This window comes from Echinops telfairi, unplaced genomic scaffold (assembly GCF_000313985.2).
Source record: "Echinops telfairi isolate 266 unplaced genomic scaffold, ASM31398v2 ScPeMD7_5167;HRSCAF=5991, whole genome shotgun sequence".
Taxonomy (NCBI): domain Eukaryota; kingdom Metazoa; phylum Chordata; class Mammalia; order Afrosoricida; family Tenrecidae; genus Echinops; species Echinops telfairi.
In genome coordinates this window covers 3,626,348-3,645,949 of record NW_022109066.1, presented here as the reverse complement: position 1 = coordinate 3,645,949, position 19,602 = coordinate 3,626,348, and the positions used below count along the sequence as shown (strand labels likewise).

The 19,602-nt window shown below is 50.1% G+C and overlaps 1 protein-coding gene across 2 annotated transcripts in view; it reads left to right on the top strand.

Moving 5' to 3' along the window:
* The window catches only part of LOC101663479 (tubulin-specific chaperone cofactor E-like protein), a 171,084-nt gene that overhangs the window by 131,847 nt on the left and 19,635 nt on the right, over window positions 1–19,602 (top strand). Inside the window, exons 18-22 of one of the 2 annotated variants that reach the window (XM_045295117.1) lie at window positions 1,429–1,990; window positions 7,820–8,019; window positions 13,151–13,534; window positions 16,766–17,052; window positions 18,676–18,956. In XM_045295117.1, the coding sequence (XP_045151052.1) occupies window positions 1,429–1,990; window positions 7,820–8,019; window positions 13,151–13,534; window positions 16,766–17,052; window positions 18,676–18,956 (1,714 nt within the window). Of the gene's footprint in view, window positions 1–1,428; window positions 1,991–7,819; window positions 8,020–13,150; window positions 13,535–16,765; window positions 17,053–18,660; window positions 18,957–19,602 lie in introns of both variants that reach the window. The other variant, XM_004716269.2, reaches the window with a different exon arrangement.

Sequence of the window (19,602 nt, the reverse complement as noted above, 5' to 3'; positions counted from 1 at the left end):
CGGCGGGGTGAGAAGATGCAGCGCTGGCCATTCTGGGGGCTGTAAGTGGTGGGGAATGGGCGGAGCAGAGGGTCCAAGAGGCGTGGCTGGCTGCTGGAGAGCCCTGTGTGATGAGGCGACTTGAAGGCGTAGTCGAGCCAGGGGGAACGTTTACATTTTAAAAGACTGAAGTAACAGCAGTGAGAGAAGAGAGAAGGCTTGGTAGCCAGGATGATAAATGAGGGTCACTCACTTGTTAAAGGCAAAGGTGGAGAGAGCCCTAACGAAGGCAGCAGCAGAAGCAGGTGAAGGAAGGCAGGAGAGGGAATCAGGAGGTCAGGAGAGAGAGCTGTCTGGTCAGAGAGCAGTAAGAAAACACCCTAAGGAGCACCTACCTCTCTCTCCGAGGAAGAGCAGCCCTCCTCTTAGCTCTCCCTGCAGTTCTCCAGGTGGGGAGCAAGCAGTCTTTGTAGTCCACATGGACTTCCCAGCCAACAACTACAGGATTACGTTCATGTGAATCAAAATAGTTCAAGGACATTGCAGTTCTGAAGTTTAACATTAACACATAACCGGCTAAAGGAATAAAAAAATGTATGGGAGGAACGAAGTTCCAGTGCCTTCTCTGGGTGCGCCATTGTGCTGGGCTGGGGTGGGGAATAGGAGGGGTGCAAGGGAAGGGTGAATGTAAAGGTCAATAGTGTGGGGCTCCGGCCCTCACATTGCTCCTAAACTTACAGGCAAGTCAGAAATGCACACAGCCAACCACAGTCTGAGGCAGCTTGTGAGGTGGGCTTCAAGAGCATCGTACACACGTTTGGACTCCGGCAAAGGTGGCGAGGAACACAAGAGAAATATAAATAGCTGTCCCGGGTGTCCAGATGGGGGAGTCATTAATTCCGACCACGGGCTTGAGAAGTCGAGCTTTGCACAAGAAGCCACGTTGGAGCAGGAGCTGGAAATTGAGCAGGATGTTGATGGGCACGGAATGGCATCCTCAGGAGGAGGAGCAGCAAAGTCAGGTCACAGAAAAAGTCCTTCAAGAATTAATACATCGAGACTTTCCTAAAAGAAATCTACCGCAGAGCTGAACGTAGAAACACGGGAATTCTAGGTTCTGGTATTTTAGTCTAAACTTTCATTGAATTCTTTCTGTCCTTTCATTACCTTGGAGAGGACTTATTGGAGCTCTTGCTATATAAACGGAAGGCATTGAAATAAGTAAGTGTATTCGTGTACAAAAGATAGCTCGTTCAGTCTGTTCAAATCCTAGTCATCACAGTCAACTGCCATATATGACACTCAATGTGTTCAATGTAGGTTAACACTACGTTCAACCTGCTTAAAGCCCCCTGTGGAATTCCTCTCTACCAGTGATTCTTTAGGAGATGAGCTGGGGTGTCTTTGGCCCAGCTGCAGTTCTCCACCTCAACTCTCTTTGTCTTACAGGTCAACAATGAACGGCTGTATCTGCCGCTGAAGCTGGGGCACGGGAAAATAAACATCTTTTCCTTCGGCTTCCACGTGGTGGTAGAAACGGACTTTGGCCTGAAGGTGGTGTATGACTGGAAGACCTTCTTGTCCATCACGGTCCCACGGAGCATGCGGAACAGCACGTCGGGCCTCTGCGGCCGCTATAACGGCAACCCTGACGACGACCTGGAGTTGCCCATGGGGCTGCTGGCATCTAGTGTCAATGAGTTTGGGCAGAGTTGGGTGAAGAGGGACACCTTCTGCCAGGTTGGCTGTGGGGACCGCTGTCCTTCCTGTGCCAAGGTGGAAGGGTTCTCCAAGGTCCAGCAGCTGTGCAGCCTGATCCCCAATCAGAATGTTGGCTTTGCTAAGTGTCACAGCAAAGTCAACCCCGCCTTCTTCTACAAGAACTGCCTGTTTGACTCATGCATTGACGGCGGTGCAGTGCAGACAGCCTGCAGCTGGCTGCAGAACTATGCGAGCACCTGCCAGACTCAGGGCATCGCGGTGACCGGCTGGAGGAACTACACGTCTTGCTGTGAGTTCTTCCCGTTACCGGTTCTCTGAGCTTTTCCTGATTCTTGTTCTCTGAGCTTTTCCTGATTCTTGATGGGTGGGGGAGGCCAGCTTTCAACTCCATAGAAGAGAGACAGATTGAGTTGATCAAGGGTAAAGATATGCACTTCGGAATTGAGTTTACTAACTCATAGAGCAAACTGAAACTCCCAGAGCCTCAGTTTCCTTGTCTATAAAATGAGTGAAGACCACTTTGTCCCATGAGATAAAATGAGAGCTCATCTATAAAGCAGGAGGCCTTGGTGGCTCAGTGATTAAAAAAAAAATCTTGCCTTCCTGGTGGGACTCCTGGGTTCCACTCCCAGCCAATCCACCTCATGCACAGCTCTGTCAGTGGGCGCTACTGACACAACTCTGTCTGTGTTGCTCTACTGCTGGACCCATTTCAGTGGAGCTCCTACATGAAGACAAACTAGAAAGGAAGACCCACTGAGCAACTTCCAAAGACCCTCTGGCAAACACGCCATGGGTCACAACCGGCAGCGTGGTGTCCGCTTGTGCATGGAGTTTGGAGTTCACAACTAGCTGGCCGCGAACAACCCAAACGACCTACAGAGCACATGGCGTTTGGGCTCCGCTAGTGGTTGACACCGTGCTAGCAAGGGACAAAGGGGGAGAGGGGATGCCGGGTACTTGGTTCAGGAAGGTCACGAGCCCATCATGGTGCTGACCGGAGTGTGTGACGCAGTCCGAGTGAGGCAGGACACACGAATGGGAAGAACATTAGGAAAGCATGCAGGACACCTGAATTCTAGCCTTCGCATTGTCTGAAAGGTCTGCGTGACCGTGGAGCAATTCAGCTATCCTCCGCAGTTCTCGGTTCCCCTATGGAGAGGCGTGATAACACTACCTATGCCATTTATGGTACAGACCCTGCAGGAGGGTGGACTTTCGTCATGGAAAGCAGAGCACTGTCCAGACATGCTGAGTGGTGTCGTCCTGCTCATGGCTGGCTCCAAGCTAGGCAACGGTGAAACACTTGATCAAAGTGATCTCATTGATGCTTCTCAGGAGCCCAGTCACTCAGGGAGAAACTGAGGCTCACTGGAGCTGTCAGTTGCCCAAAGTCATACAACCTCAGGGCAAAGTCGGGGTTTGACCTTCTAACCTCGACTCCATGCTCTTGATCCATTAACTGCACTGGGATACCGGAGCATTCTGGAGCAATTTGCCTGCACTTGGCACATCAAACGAGGGAAGGTTGGGAGGAGAAACCACTGCTGGTCTTTGGCCAACCTGCTTTGGTCTATTTTCCCATCTCAATCTCATTAATTAGAGCAAATTTTCTTGAGAAGACCCGACTGTATAAAAAGGTTACACATTGATGCTGAATGCATAGATCTCAAAATGAGTGATTCAGCAGGGTTCCCAGAGAATAAATTCCATTTTCATCCTGGAAATGGGAGGTTTGGATGAATAACCAGAAAGAGTGTTGGGGTTTAATGCTCACAGTTAGTTTACATTCCACATAATTGGATTCCTATAGATTGAAGCGGGCGGGGTGGAAGTGAGGGTAAGGGGAGAGATGCCAGCACCGATGGTCCAGGCCAGGGGTTGGGAGGGAGGGATGATGCCAGCAGAAGGGACCATCCAGACTAATTGGCCTCCGCTGGTCACAGGAACGCAAACATGCCTTTAAAAGTCGGGGTCTTGATGGAGTCTGTGTCTCTCCAGATTTAGGGGGTCAGCCCAGTGAGGCTAGAAAGTATGCCTCCTGGTATGTCAGAAACCCAGGCTCCACACCTGGAGGGTTGCAAATGGTGCAGGATGAGGAAACAGCTTTGGCAAGGAAGCATGAGCCCTGTTACAGGGAAGTCTTCCTCTATAACTGTGGCCTTGCCATGGCGGCCACACTGGTCTCAGAGGCGGCTGGGATTGGGGGTCGGGGGAGAGAAGGAGGTGGCCAGAGGGGGCAGACCTTGATGTGCCCAAACCATTGTTTCTCTCTGCAGTGCCCAAGAGGGAAAGACTTAGGGAGGAATCATCTCAGATTATGGGTCTCAACTCCTGTCATCTAGGAGAGAAAGTTAGCAGGTCCCACAGCCTGACCTCAGAGGTAGAAGGTCCTCATACAGTTCCGGAACTTGGCTAGGCTGAAGGAATTGGAGATGGTTTTCCTGTCCTCCTGGCTGAACCTCAGCCAGCCGGGGGACCTCTTCCCTAAGTTGTGTGCAGCTGCTGGTTGCATCCTCTCTACGCGACCTCCCACCTCTTCAGGTGCTGTCTCAGTGAGTTCCGTGTGGCTTTGGGCATTCAGGACAGGGCCAAAGATAGAGACAGCCCCTGAAGAGGCCGTGGATAAGATTGGGAAAAGTTAAAGGTTAAAGCACTAAACAAAAGAGCTACTTTAAAGATGGCTCATGGTGGGGATGGAGAACAGGGCACAGGGCACAGGTGGAAGTGGCTTAGTTTCCCACCTGGGATTTTAGACACAGGCAAAAAGCCGTGAGAGACCAAATCCGAATGCAGCCAGCCAGTCACCCGAGAGATCGGAGAACACAGAAAGCCTGGCTTGAATGTGGTTGTCTGCGATTGTATCTGAGATGACTTTAACCTCTGAGAACTGAGGGCAGGACCAAGGCCCCTCCCCGCACTCTACAAAGAACTAATCCAATTCAAGGTCCCCAGACCCAGATATGAAAAATGGACCTTTCGGGAGAAAAGGGCTCAACCGGAATTGCCCATTAAACTTGTGCTTTATTGGCTACAAAGTAGAATGCTGTTGCTTTTCGAAGATATTGGCTGTTCCTATCAATGAGATAATTTATTACTCAATTGCCTTATTTGTAAATGCATTGGAAAGTACGTTGTCTTAATCGCCGACTGCTCCTTAAGCTCCATTCACTGAGTCCCTCCGCCTCCAGTCCTTTAATGGGAGAAATAGATGTGGAGAGGACAGTAAGAGGAAGAAGCGATAAACAACACGTGCTACACGCCTAACTCTTCCTCACATCGACCCTGTAAAGCAGGGGTTGTTCACAGTTCCATTTTATAGATGAGGAAGCTAAAGCTCACAGAACCTGAGTGGTTTTCCGACTGATAAGGGATGCTGTCTGTGCCTCTGGTCCATGCGGCCTCACTCCTCCTGCTCAGGCCAGGGTGGCCAGGGAGTGGGGAAGTCCCCTCCTCGTGCTGTGAGGGACACACGGCTCTAGGAACTTTCTATCCTTGTCAGGCCCAGAGGGAAGTAAACCTTGACAGTGTTTTATAAACCAGGCCTGGCGTGTGGGGACGAGGTAGTCAAAGTTGGCCCTTGTTCTGGTTGTCCCGTTTCTTTTGAGGAGAGGTGGTTCTTGTTACTTCCAAGTCCTGGCTCCAGCGTCTGGCAATGAATGCTTTTCTCACAGACTCATCTGAAATGTCAACAAATATCTGTAACTAAATGTAGGCTCCCTCCATTCATCATCCCGTTCACATGGAGTACAAGTGCTGTCAGTCCCCAAGACACTCAGCTGTGACCATGGGAGAAACGAATGCCCGGGGAGCTCCAATGCCACTCCATAACTCTCAGCATTCCATCGGGGAGATGAGCATGTCAAAAATCTTTATTAGGGCTATGAAGTTTGTTTCCAGGATTCAAATGTTTCATTGCTGCCTGCCGTGTTCTCCACACGGGGCCGGATGACGTGGACTTCCACACAGACGTGGAAAAGGCAGTTGTACTCTCGTCCAGGAGAGAGAGCCAGCACACCTGAAATCGCAGCACCGCACTACACCAAAGAAACCCACTGCCATTGCGTTGACGCTGCGGGTGGGACAGAGGAGAGCTGCTCCCGAGGGATTCCAAGGCTGTAAATCCTTGGTGTTAGGTGCCGAGACGTCAGTGCCTCATAGGAACTTCACAACCATGGAACGAAGCGCTGTCTATGACAGAGCCGTCCTCACAGTGTTCTGTTTGAGCCCATTGGTGCAGTCACTGTGGCAATCCATCCAAGCAGCATGCCCTTCTCCCCAGACGGGTCTCTCCTGTAACATGGCCAAAGTACATGAAATGAGTCTTGCCCCTTAAGGATCAGTGAAAACGGCATTGCTACAAAAATCATAGGATCGTTTGTGAAACAAAACTATGACGCTATTGTTCCTTATTACACCCTCCACCTAAGTCTCTACAAGTTTGAAGGCAATGTTTCCATCTCGGACCCTTCCCAAAGAATTCTTTGTTCTTCCTGTGATACCACATCTGAATGGCAGCTTGGGAATCCCCAAGGATCCTGCGACTAGTCTTTGAGTTTGGGGAACAAAAGGATGTCTGAAGGGGTGAGATCAGGGCTGGAGGGTGGATGGAGTCAGGTTTGACAGTGACATTCCTGTGGAACAGCCCTGTTGCCCTAGAAGGACGAGCAGGTACATTGGCGTAGTGGGGAAACACAACCCTCCCTGCCTTTTCTCACCAGTGAAGTTTCAAATTTCTTTAAACTTCTTCCTAATCAGCCCACGTGGTCATCCGGTGTCCTTCAAGAAAATCTATCAAGATAAGCTCTCTGGAATAATGACAATAGTACTTAAACAGTCGCTATAACATTCTGAGCTGGCGTCTCCGACTTGAATGTAGCTGGCTCAGCAGACCCCCTTAGCAGCCCCTGCTTTGATGGGACCTTGTTCTCTGTGTCATGTTGGTAGGTAAAAGACTTGTTCCTAATTGTGATTCCTTCCAGAAAATCACTCTCATTAGTTTTGCTCTTGCTTAAAAGCCATGAATGTGTCATCTCTTTGAGTTTGCTGATCTTCGTACCACACTTCTCTTGAGTGTGCTTTCTACGGCATCACACTAAGATTAAAACAAGTGTATTGCCTGATTGCATGCATCCACTCTTCACAGACACATGTTTAAACACATCTTGCTTGGAATCAGCTCCATGCATGTACAAAGTGGAACCTGAATAGCAAGCTTTGTGGCTTACCCTTATAGATGTAAAGTTGTAACTTCAAATCACTGGCTTACAACGTGAAAGACCTGTTATTCAATAAGTAGTAGGGACAAATGACAAAGTATTTGGGGCGGAGGAGGACACCCCAGTCCAAATTCCTTTTTAATGCCTCCTTTCTAGTCAGAACAAAAGTTTAAACACAGCATCTCAAATTAGAAAAGTACTAGACGGAAAGGAGGGAGGCACTGGGTTTTGTTTGCTGTGTGTTTTGGTCCCCTTGCGGTGGAGAGGGGTGACCAAACTCGGCCCTCAGGAGCCGCGGAGGGAAACGCCACCACTGTGCCCACTGGAGATGTCTGCGTGGCAAAGCAGAATCCAAAGGACATGGAGGGCACCTCACAGAAAGAGACATCCTGTAGCTTATGATAAATATATAAACATTCATGTGTGATGACATATATTATATTCACATACATATATGAAAAGATTATCCATCTCCTAAGAAGTAAGCAAATCTAGCACCTTTACCCCTCATACTTCCCAAGATGAGAAGGTTGGGTGGTGAGCGATGCGTGGGGAAGCGGGAGAACCCTGGCCCCGTAGAGGGAGCCACGGGCACCACCTCTAGCGGCTGTCTCCGCGGGTCTATCAGAAACTTCAGTGCACACACTCTGCCCAGGAATGCTTTCTTCTCGGAATGCGTCCAAAGAGTCACCGTCCGCCTTGCAGCTCACTCCGCAATGGCACCGTGGGTCTTTCCTACAGCAGAGAATGGAGTCTTTAAGAAAGACGGGTAGAGTCTCTCCACACACGTACGTACACCCGCGCCCATATTGCCCCCGAGTAGGTGAGCAGAGCCTGGGAACAGAATCATTTGTGGTGACCTGTGATTGTTCAACCCCCATCTGTCCCTTCTGTTCCAGCTGTCACCTGCCCTCCCAACAGCCATTACGAGAGCTGCATGAGTGTCTGTCAGCCGCGCTGTGCGGCCATCCGCCTGAAGAGTGACTGCAACCACTACTGCGTGGAGGGCTGTCAGTGTGACGCGGGCTACGTCCTGAACGGCAAAAGCTGCATCCTGCCCCACAGCTGCGGCTGCTACGCAGATGGCAAATACTACGAGGTATGCCAGGCAAGCCGTGCCTGTCCTCCTCTGGTGTAGAGAGGCAGGCCAGGGTCACTCAATCTTCCATTGCATCATGAAGGTCGTGGTGTTTGTTCACTGGGAGCAAGGAAGGTGTGTCGGGACCAGATGAGGCTCTTGCTCAGGCACATCAGATTTAGGACAGTCTAAGGTCTAGCCTTCTTCCCTCCCTGGTGTCTGCACGGTCTCAGGACGTCAGGCCTCTCCTCCTCATTCCTATTGTGTTTGTCTCTCCACCATGCTTTCCCCAAGAGCCTTCGTGGTCAGCTGCTGTGGTGTTGGCCCCCAACTCATGGCACACCCAAGCCCTTCAGAACGAAATCCTGCCCACATCCTGTGCCAGCCAATGCCCGGTTGAGGATCACATTGTTGTGAGTCATAGAATTCTCATGGATCACCAGGTCTTTCTTCATATAGAAAGTCCACTGAAACCTCTTTAGTACCCTAGCAACCAATGTGTAAGCCTGCACTGACAGACAGGTGATGGCTGTGCACGAGGAGCACTGGGCAGGAATCGAACTGAGTCTCCTTGACTAAAGGTGAGAATTCAACTGCTGACTCGCCATTGCCCTCCACTAGCGTCTCGGCCCCTCCTACTTCTCCGGTGGTAAATCCTAGCTTGGGAGGCATCCGGTGTGGTTATAGTTTGGAAGTAGGGTGGCTGTGAATCTGGCATTTTTAGCTGCCTTTAGCTCAGGTCATTCTTAACCATAAAATATGGAGTGTGAGGCTGAGAGGGGTGCCCTTCCCTCTCCTGGCTACTGAAGCTCTGTGAGAATGAGCTAAAGCTGCCATCTCCACATCTGCCCTTTGTCATTCCGGCACTGTCCCCAGAGACTTCTGTCTGGACAGCTTCCTGCAGTGCCCCATGTCCTGTGCTGTGCTTCCTTCAGGGACTTAGCATAGAGCTAGCAAAAGTGCTAGACGTCCTCCTCGCCAACAGAGCAAAAGGCTCACAAATCATTTTACCTTTGGAGGCTGTGCGTTTTCTCGATGGACCATACTACCGAACTAGAAAAACATCTTGCCTGGAGAAGGCATTTGATCCGTGGCTCTGACTCAAGCTCCTTGTCTGCCCAAAGCACATCAAAGCCCCTTGTTGGTGGAGACTGTTCACAACTACAAATACCGAGCATCTGATAGTGGCACATCACGGCTCTGGCGGGCTTGTGGGGAGATGAAAACGGAGTCTCCCTGCCCTAAGGGACTTTAGAAATCTATGGGAAAGCAAAACCCACACCCATGCATTTTAAAGAACAAGGGAGCATTTACAAAGTAACATATCAACAACTGAAACATAATACCCTGGAGAACTAATCAATCTTAGATAGAAATAGCACAGCAGTGTTTGGGGGGGGGGGGGAGTCTGATTGAAATATCTGACTTGGAAGTGAATGAGGCAAAAATAAATAACGCCTTTCTTTGCAAAGAGCCATTGACTTATTCAAAAATGACAAAGTCGCCCTTACTTGGAAGGTTACATGAGAGAAAATGAATGTGGAAGTTACCTTCAATTTAATTTCCAGTGGCGAGTATAATTCAATTTTATAAGAAAGCCAGGGAAGAGGTAGAGTAAAATAGTAGAACTAATCAAAGGAGACTTCTTGGAAGAGGTGGGTTTGGGAGGCAGCTCTTAAAATTCATGATTTGAAAGGGAAAGGGGAGCATGTGGGTGGGGGTGAGGGAGGGGGAGCACTGAGCCAATTGTCTCGTGAACAAGTTTTGGCGTCACTCTCTTTATGATATAGATAGTAACACTACTTGGGAGGGTTGTTACATAAGTAATCGATGCCAGGTGCCCAGCCTGGCACCCAGCCTGGAGCAGTTGCTCCTCAGCTGGTAGCCATTATTAGCTTGTACTGGTAACATGCTGGGCTGCTAACTGCAAAGTCAATGGTTCTGAAGCACCAGCCACTCCTTGGGAGAAAGATAAGGCTTTCTGCTCCCACTAAGAGTTAAGCTGTGAGTCACCCTTGGCTTGATGGAAGTGAGCTTGGGGGGGTCTTTTGGCTATTAGCTTGACTGCTCACCAGAAGATTGGTGGCTTGAACCCACCAGCTACTCTGAGGGAGAGAGCCATGGCAGTCTGCTTCTATAGAGAGTACAGCTTTGGAACCCCTCAAAACAAAATAAAACAACAAAACCCAACTCACTGCCCTCAAGTCAGTTCTGACTCACAGCAAGCCTATAGGAGTGGGTACAATGTCCCTGTGGGTTTCTGAAACTTTCCTCTTTATGGGAAAGGAAAGCCACCCCCCCTTAGCCCCCCAGGGAGCAGCTTTATATTCTCCTATAGGGTTGTGGTGATTCAGAATCAACTTGCTGGCAATGTATTGTTGTTATTGTTTGGTTTATTGTTCTGAAAATGGTTTGTGCCAGACCATTAACCTAAAGGCTGGCAATTGGCACTCACCCTGTAGTACCACGGAAGAAAGATCTGGAGATCTGCTTCTAAAAATAGTTCAGCCAAGAAAACCCTCAGGAGCAGTTCTGCTCTGTAATACGTGAGGGCGCCATCCGTCGGCATCGACTCGCTGGCTAGGCTGCTGTTGCTTTTCATTATTGTTGTCCTGTTCTCTTGAGAAACATTTGGTTCAAAAGAACAACAGCCAAACCCAGGCGTGTTAATGGACCGATGCATATGAAAGCCCTCGGAACCCTCAGGAAAAGCACGCCGCTGCTCTCTGCAGCCATTAGTACCACAGACATGATCGTCCCATTTTCATCAGAAAGTCAGTGGGTTTTAACAGCAGCTTATAGCTGGGAAATAGCTAAGTCACAGAACAAATAATCCACATCCACTTGCCACCGTTCCAACAAGCTTGGGGGCTTGTTTGCACAACACATTTCTGTGAATCGAGAGGGAATTTCTCTGCCCATTAGCACGCAGGGGAACCACCCAGCTGCCGCTGTCACGTCTCATGACGGCCGAGATGGGCATCGGCAAGGCTCTCTCCTGTGATCAGTTCCCCTGTGAGATGAGTTCTTCATCCTCGATCGTTGTACAGCAGGTCATTTTTCTGTTTCCACCAATGTAATGTCTGACTTCTTATCAGAGAGAGGCCAGACCATCCACTCAATTATTCTGTAAATCTGATAAGGGGAATGAAGTCAACTTGTGAGTCTGCTGGCACCAAGACTATTCTATAGGCTGCAAAGAGAGAAGATCTGGTTCCAAAGAGTACTTCACTTGGGCATGAAGAGTCCGCAGTGGGTTGAGAAAGCGTTTCCTGGAAGATCCTCCTTTTATCTCTAGCCGTGTGCCTGAGTCATGGCTGTACTTGATATCCAGGCGTTCGAAAGGCTATGGTTATAAGTGAAAACAGTGACCAGATGGAAGGGGGAGGCTAACTCTTAGTGTCAGGAAAACACGTTTCCCAGATAGCTTGGGCCAGCCCGGTGAATGAGTGCAGTGGGTGTGCACATCCCAAAAATGTAGTCTACTTCTTAGGGTCATAACCCAACCGGAGGATCATGACTAATGTCCCAGAGTTCTCCAGAATTCTTGGCCAAGAGCTAGTGAGCAAAAGTCAGCAAGTGGTGTTGTGTCTGAGACGGTTGTCCGTTCGAGAAAGAGTAGAGAACAAATACCTGCTGCCAGTTGAGGGTAGGCGTCCTGGGCGCTGCAAAGGCTTAAGGTGCTTGGCAATTAACCGAGCAGTCGTCAGCACTAGTTTACCCAGTGCATTTCAGAAGATAGTCCTAACAATTCACTTTTTAAAAAATCAGCCATTGATAACCCTGTGGTGGAGCACAGTGGTACTCTGATATGCAATAAGTCACCATGAGTTAGAAGTGGCTTGATAGAAGCTGACATTTTTTATTCTTACTTTATTATCTGAAAGAGTACAAGTGGTTGTTCTCCTGTAGTAATAGCAGCAGCTCGGGGCGAATTCTCACCTTCCACACAGGAGACCTTGGTTCAGTTCCTGGCCAATGTACAGCAAGCCCAGTCACCACCCATCTGCCGCTGCCTGTGGCGATGGTGTTCATTCGACAGGTCCCAGCTGAGCTTCCAGACCGAGAGAGACTAAGAAAGGCTTAGTGATCTCCCTGGAAAATCAGCCAATGAAAACGCTACGGCTTCACAAAGGTCCAGTCCTGCTGTTGGGGGTGGGGGTGGGGGGGTTGCCAGGGGCTGGGAGCCGAGTTGATGGTGGTTAACAACACCACCACCCATCTCTTGGGAACCCACTCTGGCCCAGAAAATAGACTTCATGCATTTTAGTTAGTATTTGCAGCTGCCCTGAGCTCCATGGTTGTTTTTGACTTAGAGATGAGTTCACTGAGACTGGGAGGTTAGGCAACGCTCCTCAAGATCACACACTTAAGGTTGGTATTAGAACCCCAGCTTCCTTTTAGCACAACCTCACTGTCCCCTGGACCCTTCGTGTTCAGGACCTATAGGAACGGACGGACTTGCCATCCAGTGCCTGGTAAGAAGCTACACGGTCTTTATTGGTACAAACCCACCAGCTCTCCGCGGGAGACAGCTGGGCATAGCTCCTGCCATATAGACACAGCCTGGGAAACCCTGGGTAGGGTGCTGTGAGTCGGAATTGACGTGGTGGCTGTGGTCTAATCTTTGTGGTTTGGCACGCAGGGGGAGGGAATGGAGTGGTGAATTTGTGATGCGTCACAATGGTTCATCGTAAGACTAGATGAACCATCACGTTTCTCTTGACGCCTGTAGGATTCACAGACCCGTTGGCCATGCGGAAATGAATTTAAAATATAGTCTTTGAAGTGGACGTGGTCCCTATAGCAGAGTGAGCCCTTGGTAAAAGCCACACATCTACCAAATGGTTCCCTCCTTGTCACCTAGTTCCTTGAACAGCTAGCTGCCTGTGCAGGCTGGCTGTGACTAGCTCTACAGTGAGCTCCATGGAGACCACTGGAGTCACACTTGCATATTGTTGGACCATATGTGAGTTGCATGGAACGGATGCCCCTCTGACTGGACGCAGCCTCCCTACCACTCCCTGTTACAGATTCCAACCCCATAAAACCAGCTAGCCTAGCTTGGCAGAAGAGGCCAGATGGGCTGGGCTTTGGGTGCCCATCCCTCTCCACAGCCCGGGTTTAATGCAACCCGGCTCCTCTCTTCCAGCCCAAGCAGCTGTTCTGGAACAGCGACTGCACCCGGCGCTGTCGCTGCTTCCGCCGCAACCTGATCCAGTGTGACCCGCGCCAGTGCAAGTCAGACGAGGAGTGCGCCCTGCGCAACGGCGTGCGCGGCTGCTTCAGCACCAAGACTTCCTACTGCCTGGCTGCTGGCGGCGGCGTCTTCCGCACCTTCGACGGCGCCTTCCTCCGCTTCCCCGCCAACTGCGCCTTCGTGCTCTCCACCATCTGCCAGAAACTGCCCGACATCTCCTTCCAGCTCATCATCAACTTCGACAAGTGGTCGTCCCCCAACCTCACCATCATCTCACCTGTCTATTTCTACATCAACGAAGAGCAGATCCTCATCAACGACCGGAACACGGTCAAGGTAATGAGCCTGCCCTTGACTCTGCGCCCCACCAGGCCCCCATCCTAAGACCGGTGCCAGGACCGAGGGCTGGTTACTGGACTGTGCCCTGTGGCGTTTCCCTGGTCACTTCACACACACACACACACACCACAGCTTGAAAGGATGGCCCAGGTGGCCCTGCTGATGATGCCCAGGGCCCTGCCTGCAGGACATTTACTAAGGGCCAGGCCATAACTAGAATGGAGCTGCATGGTGAAATGGTAGATAAAAGTATTTCTTCTTAGATTCATTTCCAAAACATATTTCCTCTGTCCATGTTGTTAAGAATCTTTGAAGTTGTGCTTAAGTTCTGCCCACTTGTACCCCTTCATCCTCTGCTATCTTTTCTGGTTGCATTAACCTTTCAGCTCAGAGGATGCCTGGATTTGCCAGTAAAAGGAGCGCCCGCCACTGTCCGAGGCCTGGGCCCCAGGATGACATGTCAGGTGAAAGAAAAGGAGAGGCCACACGTGGCAAAGTCCTCTTAGGTCTGACGTTCCCTTTGCTGTTGCCTGGTTTCTGTGACTCTGGTTAGCTGCCGGGAGTCACACTGGCTCTGACTCATGGGGACCCAGTGTAGCAGGGACAGGAATGAGCATGGGTCTGCTCCGGTCCTTTATTGCGCTCACTGTGTAGTTTGAGTGCCTGACACCCTACGGCCTCATCCTGCAACATTGTATTGGGTGATGTTCTGTTCCGATCCATAATGTTTTCATTGGCTAAAGATTTGGGAATAGATCGCCAGGCACCGTTTCCCCTCATCTGTCTTAGTCTGTAAGCTCCACTGCAACCTGTCTTTTATGGGTGACTCTGCTGGTATTTAAAATAGTCCAAAAAACCAAACTCACTCCCACTGAGTCAATGCTGACTCATAGTGACCCCCTGCGAGTTTTTGAAACCATAACGGATTACAGGAGTAGAAAGCCCAGACCGTCTCCCAAGGAGCTGCGGGTGGTTTTGAACTGCCAACCATTCGGATCGCAGCCCAACATGTAACGACTCTACCATCAGAAATACTATTGAAGCCAATAAAAGTGCCTGATAGATAGATAAAACAAAATATTGGTGACCTACCTTCTACCAACACACAAGTGACCACAGACAACAAACTAACAGGTGAGTGATAGTTGAGGCTCTTACACGTGTACATCAAAAATGTATGTGTGTCAGGTTCAGCCCTCGTGGCCAGTATGGTTCGTGGACTTGCATTCCTATTGTTCTCTCCATTTAAAACTATCGTCTACGCTGGGCAGTCAAACTGGTGGCCCACGGCCCCCGGGGGAAATTTTTTGTGGCCCGCCATGCTCTGAAATAAAATGAAAATAGAAAAAATTGTTATGAAGAAAATAGTACTTAGGGGAGAACGAGGCAATACCATACACACAATTCCCTCATTAACCCTTTAACTACTGAAGACGAGTAGACACATGGCCCGGTACTTTTCCTGGGGCCTGTGGACGTGTCTAAACACGCTGACTCAGTTCCGGCGGCGTTTGGAAGTGTCTGCCACTCTCAGTGTCACCTCATCTAAACAGATCCCAATAGGGAAAAGGTTAAAAAGAGCGTCTGGGTTGTGCTGTGTGAATCATACCTACCGGCAGCGCTAGTTACAGTTTTAGAGGAAAGCCATTACGATTGTGTATCACGTTTGTCAGCTGCCAACATTTTGTGTTTTTTATTAGTTACTTTGTTATATTTTCTGATCACAACATAAGAGGTAAGTGAAAAATAGTAGGAGGAGGGTACTGGCAAGTTTCGGGTAAAAAAGAATAATTTTAGTTTTATAAATATATTAAATAAAATAAATGGTTACATAAAAGAAATTACATAGTGTTTTAATTATCCTATCCATATTCCTGAATCCTCACTTCAAAATATAAATTTAAGAAAATTTGTAAATGTGATGTGGCCCATGTGAATCTTGCCTATTGCACCAAATGGCCTGCGTTTTAATTGAGTTTGACACCCCTGGTCTATGCTGTGGCTACAGCAGGCATCTCAGAGCTGTAGGATGGAGCTGGCCCTCTGTGCTGGGAGCTCAGGGAGGAAAGGACAGAGCACAGGACGTGCCCGTGAACACTGTTTTGGAAGTGAGTGTCATTGTGAAGGTCTGCTTCCCACCATGACTGAGATCACCATGGCTGAATGCCTATGTAAAGAGTCAGCAAACAGCTCAGTAATCCGGGGTCAGGCAAAAATCTGGCAGCATTTGGCAAACTTTAAAAGAGGAATCTAGATTTTAATACTAATTTTAAATGTTGATGAAGGCTACTGTGTTTCTTGATGGTCCCCTGCCTTTTGCAAATTGGTCCACAAAGACAACCACATGGGTCCAGGGTCCAGGCACTTGAGGAAAAAGTGCCTGCCTGAGAGAGGAAAACCAAGAAACCGATGTTGTGGCTGAATCACACACACACACACACACACACACACACACACACACACACACACACTCCTTCCAGAACAGTCAATAACATGTTTCTTCGAAAGGCATCTCCGCTTCTTAGGAAACAAAAGTTACTGATAACCTGGGAGGCAAAAATGAAATCCGTTTTTCTAAGTACAGGAAAGCATGCTGTATTCGTTCCCAAGAGCTAAGAACAAAAAATGTTACAAAGCAGGAAAATGACAAATGCAGGAAATACTGAGCCTATAGGCCCTCAGGGGGAGGGCACTCGGGCTGAACATTCTAAGAAAAACAGTAAACATGACAGTGATCCCTAGATTCGCTTTATACCACGTTCGACTCCTTAGCACGGCATGGGGATTTCATTTTGGGTAATTGGCTCACGCTGGGGAAAATATTACACAAAACGCATGTCATTCGTTGTGGGTTATGTTTTCTGGACTCCCCACCACCCCCGCCCCCATTCTGCTTTCATCTTGTGCTTCCTTCGGGGGAACGGTGGACAGCCAGACCAGTGGGTGCCCTAACACTCTAGGGCAGGGGCGACACTCTGTGGCCTGCTGCCAGAGTCGCTGACTGCTGGGCTTTTGTATCTAAAGCTTTATTGGAAGATAGCCAGACACGTTTGTTTTTTGTCTTGTCTCCGACTGCCTTCTTGCTTCAAGGGGAGAGTTGAGTAGTGGCAACACTTGGCCCACAAAGCCTAAAATATGTACTTGGGACCCTTACAGGAAAAGTGTGCGGACCCCCTGGCTCTAATGGTGATTTCTCTTCTCCCCACTGCCCCTCCCGGACCCCACCAGGTGAACGGCACGCAAGTGAGCGTTCCGTTTATAACTGGTTTAGCCACCAAAATCTACAGCATTGAAGGGTTCCTGGTGATTGACACGAGCCCCGACATCCAGATCTACTACAACGGCCTCAACGTCATCAAGATCAGCATCAGCGAGAGGCTGCAGAACAAAGTGTGTGGCCTCTGCGGCAACTTCAATGGGGACCTGACCGATGACTATGTGACCTTGCGGGGCAAGCCGGTGGTGAGCAGTGTGGTGCTGGCCCAAAGCTGGAAAACGAATGGCATGCAGAAGAGGTGAGAGCGTCCACGTGGCTCAGGCCACTGGGCTCGGGGCCCAGCCCGCCCAAGTGTCCAGGAGGCGCTAATGAGGAAGGCACCTTGCACAGTACAGCCCCCTCTTCCCTACAAAGGGTTCAACGGCAGGGTTTTGGAGTCTGGATGCTACAAATGGGGACACCAGAGGCCCCAGGAATTTGCCAAGGGAGGAACTGGGCTTGGATGATGTGGTCCTAAACTTTCAGACTCCCCACCCTTGGAGAATCTGAAGAGTAAGGCCAGGGTTAGAACTCGGAAGCCTGGGCCAGCTGCCCGCCTGGGGCACAGGCATCCCTGCTGGTAGTGGGAAGAAGAATGGATCGGGAGAAAAAGGGCAGTCCTGGGTCTCACTGGGGGTCCTCGGCTCTTACTGAAGGACCGACTGTGGTGGTGTAGGAGGACATTGGTGGGAATTGGAGGAGCCTTCTAAAGGCCATGAAGGCTATTATCAGGCCCATGGCAGCCAGAGGAGAGAGAATGAACTAGTTATTCTAAAGGGTTTTAATTCAATGTGGCACCCTCCAACCCCAACACTAAACCCACTGCCACAGAGTGGGTTCTGACTCATAGTGACCCTACATAGGGTGTCGGAGACTGTAAAGCTTTACAGGAACAGATCTTATCCTTCTCCCGAGGGTAGTTGGTGGGTTTGAACCAGTGAACTTGTGGTTAGCAGCCCAATGCCGAACCCACAGTGCCATCAAGACCCCTTTATGCTAATGTTTTTCTGGACCTGTGGCTTTGCCTCTGCGGCCTGGTTTTCCTTCGTTAATCTCGACTAAATCCGCTGTCCTCTAATGTGCTAAATACCCAGACTTGGCAATGATGCCCTGAACGCCCTTCCACCCTTCTGACACCGGAAGGGAGTTACGGGGCCAGAGCTAGAAAGAGCCTCAGGGAATACTGAGTGCGGTCTCTGAGCACTGAGGCTGGAGCAGATTATTCACGTGAGGCCCAGTGAGTGGCAAAGCCAAGACTGAATTCCAGGACTCCACATTTCATATGATAACGTGTCATAGTTTGTAAAAAGACAACTTGGGCACATAAACCATTCAAGGGCTTCCAAAGATAAGCAATGGTGCAGTTCCCACTGACAAATTGTCTTTCACCTAAACTACCTTCCTCTGGCTCTTTCTTCTGCCCTCCCTCTTTTCTCCTCTCCCTCCCTCCTTCCTTCTCAAATTAGCAGCCACACGCCAATGGACGCTTGCAGTTTGGTTTCTGGTAGGTAAACTGGACTAGTTTAGAAGGCTTCTGGGCTTCCCTGCGAATCTTTAATTGTGCCCATTACTACTACGCCTGCCATGATGCTGCGGAATGGTTATCCTATCCGTCTCTGCGTCTGTGTGGCGCGTCGGAGGCAGTTGTTGGAGCCCAATCACAGCACCGTAAAGGATGCTCCACCCCTCTTTCCTGGAGAGCTTGGGGCCAAGAGTAGCTGACTGCCCTAAGGTTACCTAGCTCTTGAACCCTGGGTCCAGCCTGCCAGGCTTAACTTCTCGTAGCCCAACAGGCGGCAGCAGGGCCTGATTAGTGACCCTGGCGATCTCAGAGAGCGCTTTGGCTCTGCTTTGCACCACTGACCAGTCTTCTTGCCCCCAGCTGCAATGAGCTGCAGTTTTCGCAGTACGCGGCCACGTGTGACAACGTGCACATCCAGAAGATGCAGGGTGACGGCTACTGCCTGAAGCTCACGGACATGAAAGGCTTCTTCCAGCCCTGCTACGGGCTGCTCGACCCGCTTCCGTTCTATGAGTCCTGCTACCTGGACGGCTGCTACAACCATCAGAAGCTCCAGCTGTGCGGCTCCCTGTCCGCCTATGGGGAGGCCTGCCGCTCGTTTGGGATCCTCAGCACAGAGTGGATCGAGAAGGAGAATTGCTGTAAGAGACTTATTTTACTTCTGTGGGTCTTTTCTCGACAAAGAGAACAGCTCTTCAGGAGCAGTGCTTGGCCTTCGGGAAGACTGCCGTGCCCATCTTTACTCCGAGATCTCTTCTAGGGTTGGGGAAGTGAGGGTCTAGGTTCTCTGGGTGGGGGGAGCTCTGCTTTAGGAGCTCACAAGATAGAGAGGCACATGACGGGACCCCTGAAGGATTTCAGTTCCCAAACTCTCATCTCCTGCTGGTTACCTCTGCCTGGATGGAATGAAGCTACCTTGGACTTGTAAGGTGGTGATGGTGGAGGTGGAGGTGGTGGTGGTGATGGTGATGGTGGGTGGTGGTGGGAGGTGGTGATGATGGTGGTGGTTATAGGTGGTGATGGTGGTGGTTATAGGTGGTGGTGGTGGTGGGTGTTGATAGCATTGGTGGTGTTAGTGGATGGTGATGCTGATGGACGTGGTGGTGATGCTGGTGATGGTGGGTGATGATGGTGGTAGTGGTGGTGGGTGGTGATGGTGGTGATGGTGGTGGTTATAGGTGGTGATAATGGTGGTAGGGGGCGGTGATGGTGGCCATGTTGTTGGTGGTGGTGGTGATGGTGATGGTGGTGATGGTGGTGGTGGTGGTGGGTGGTGGTGATGCTGGT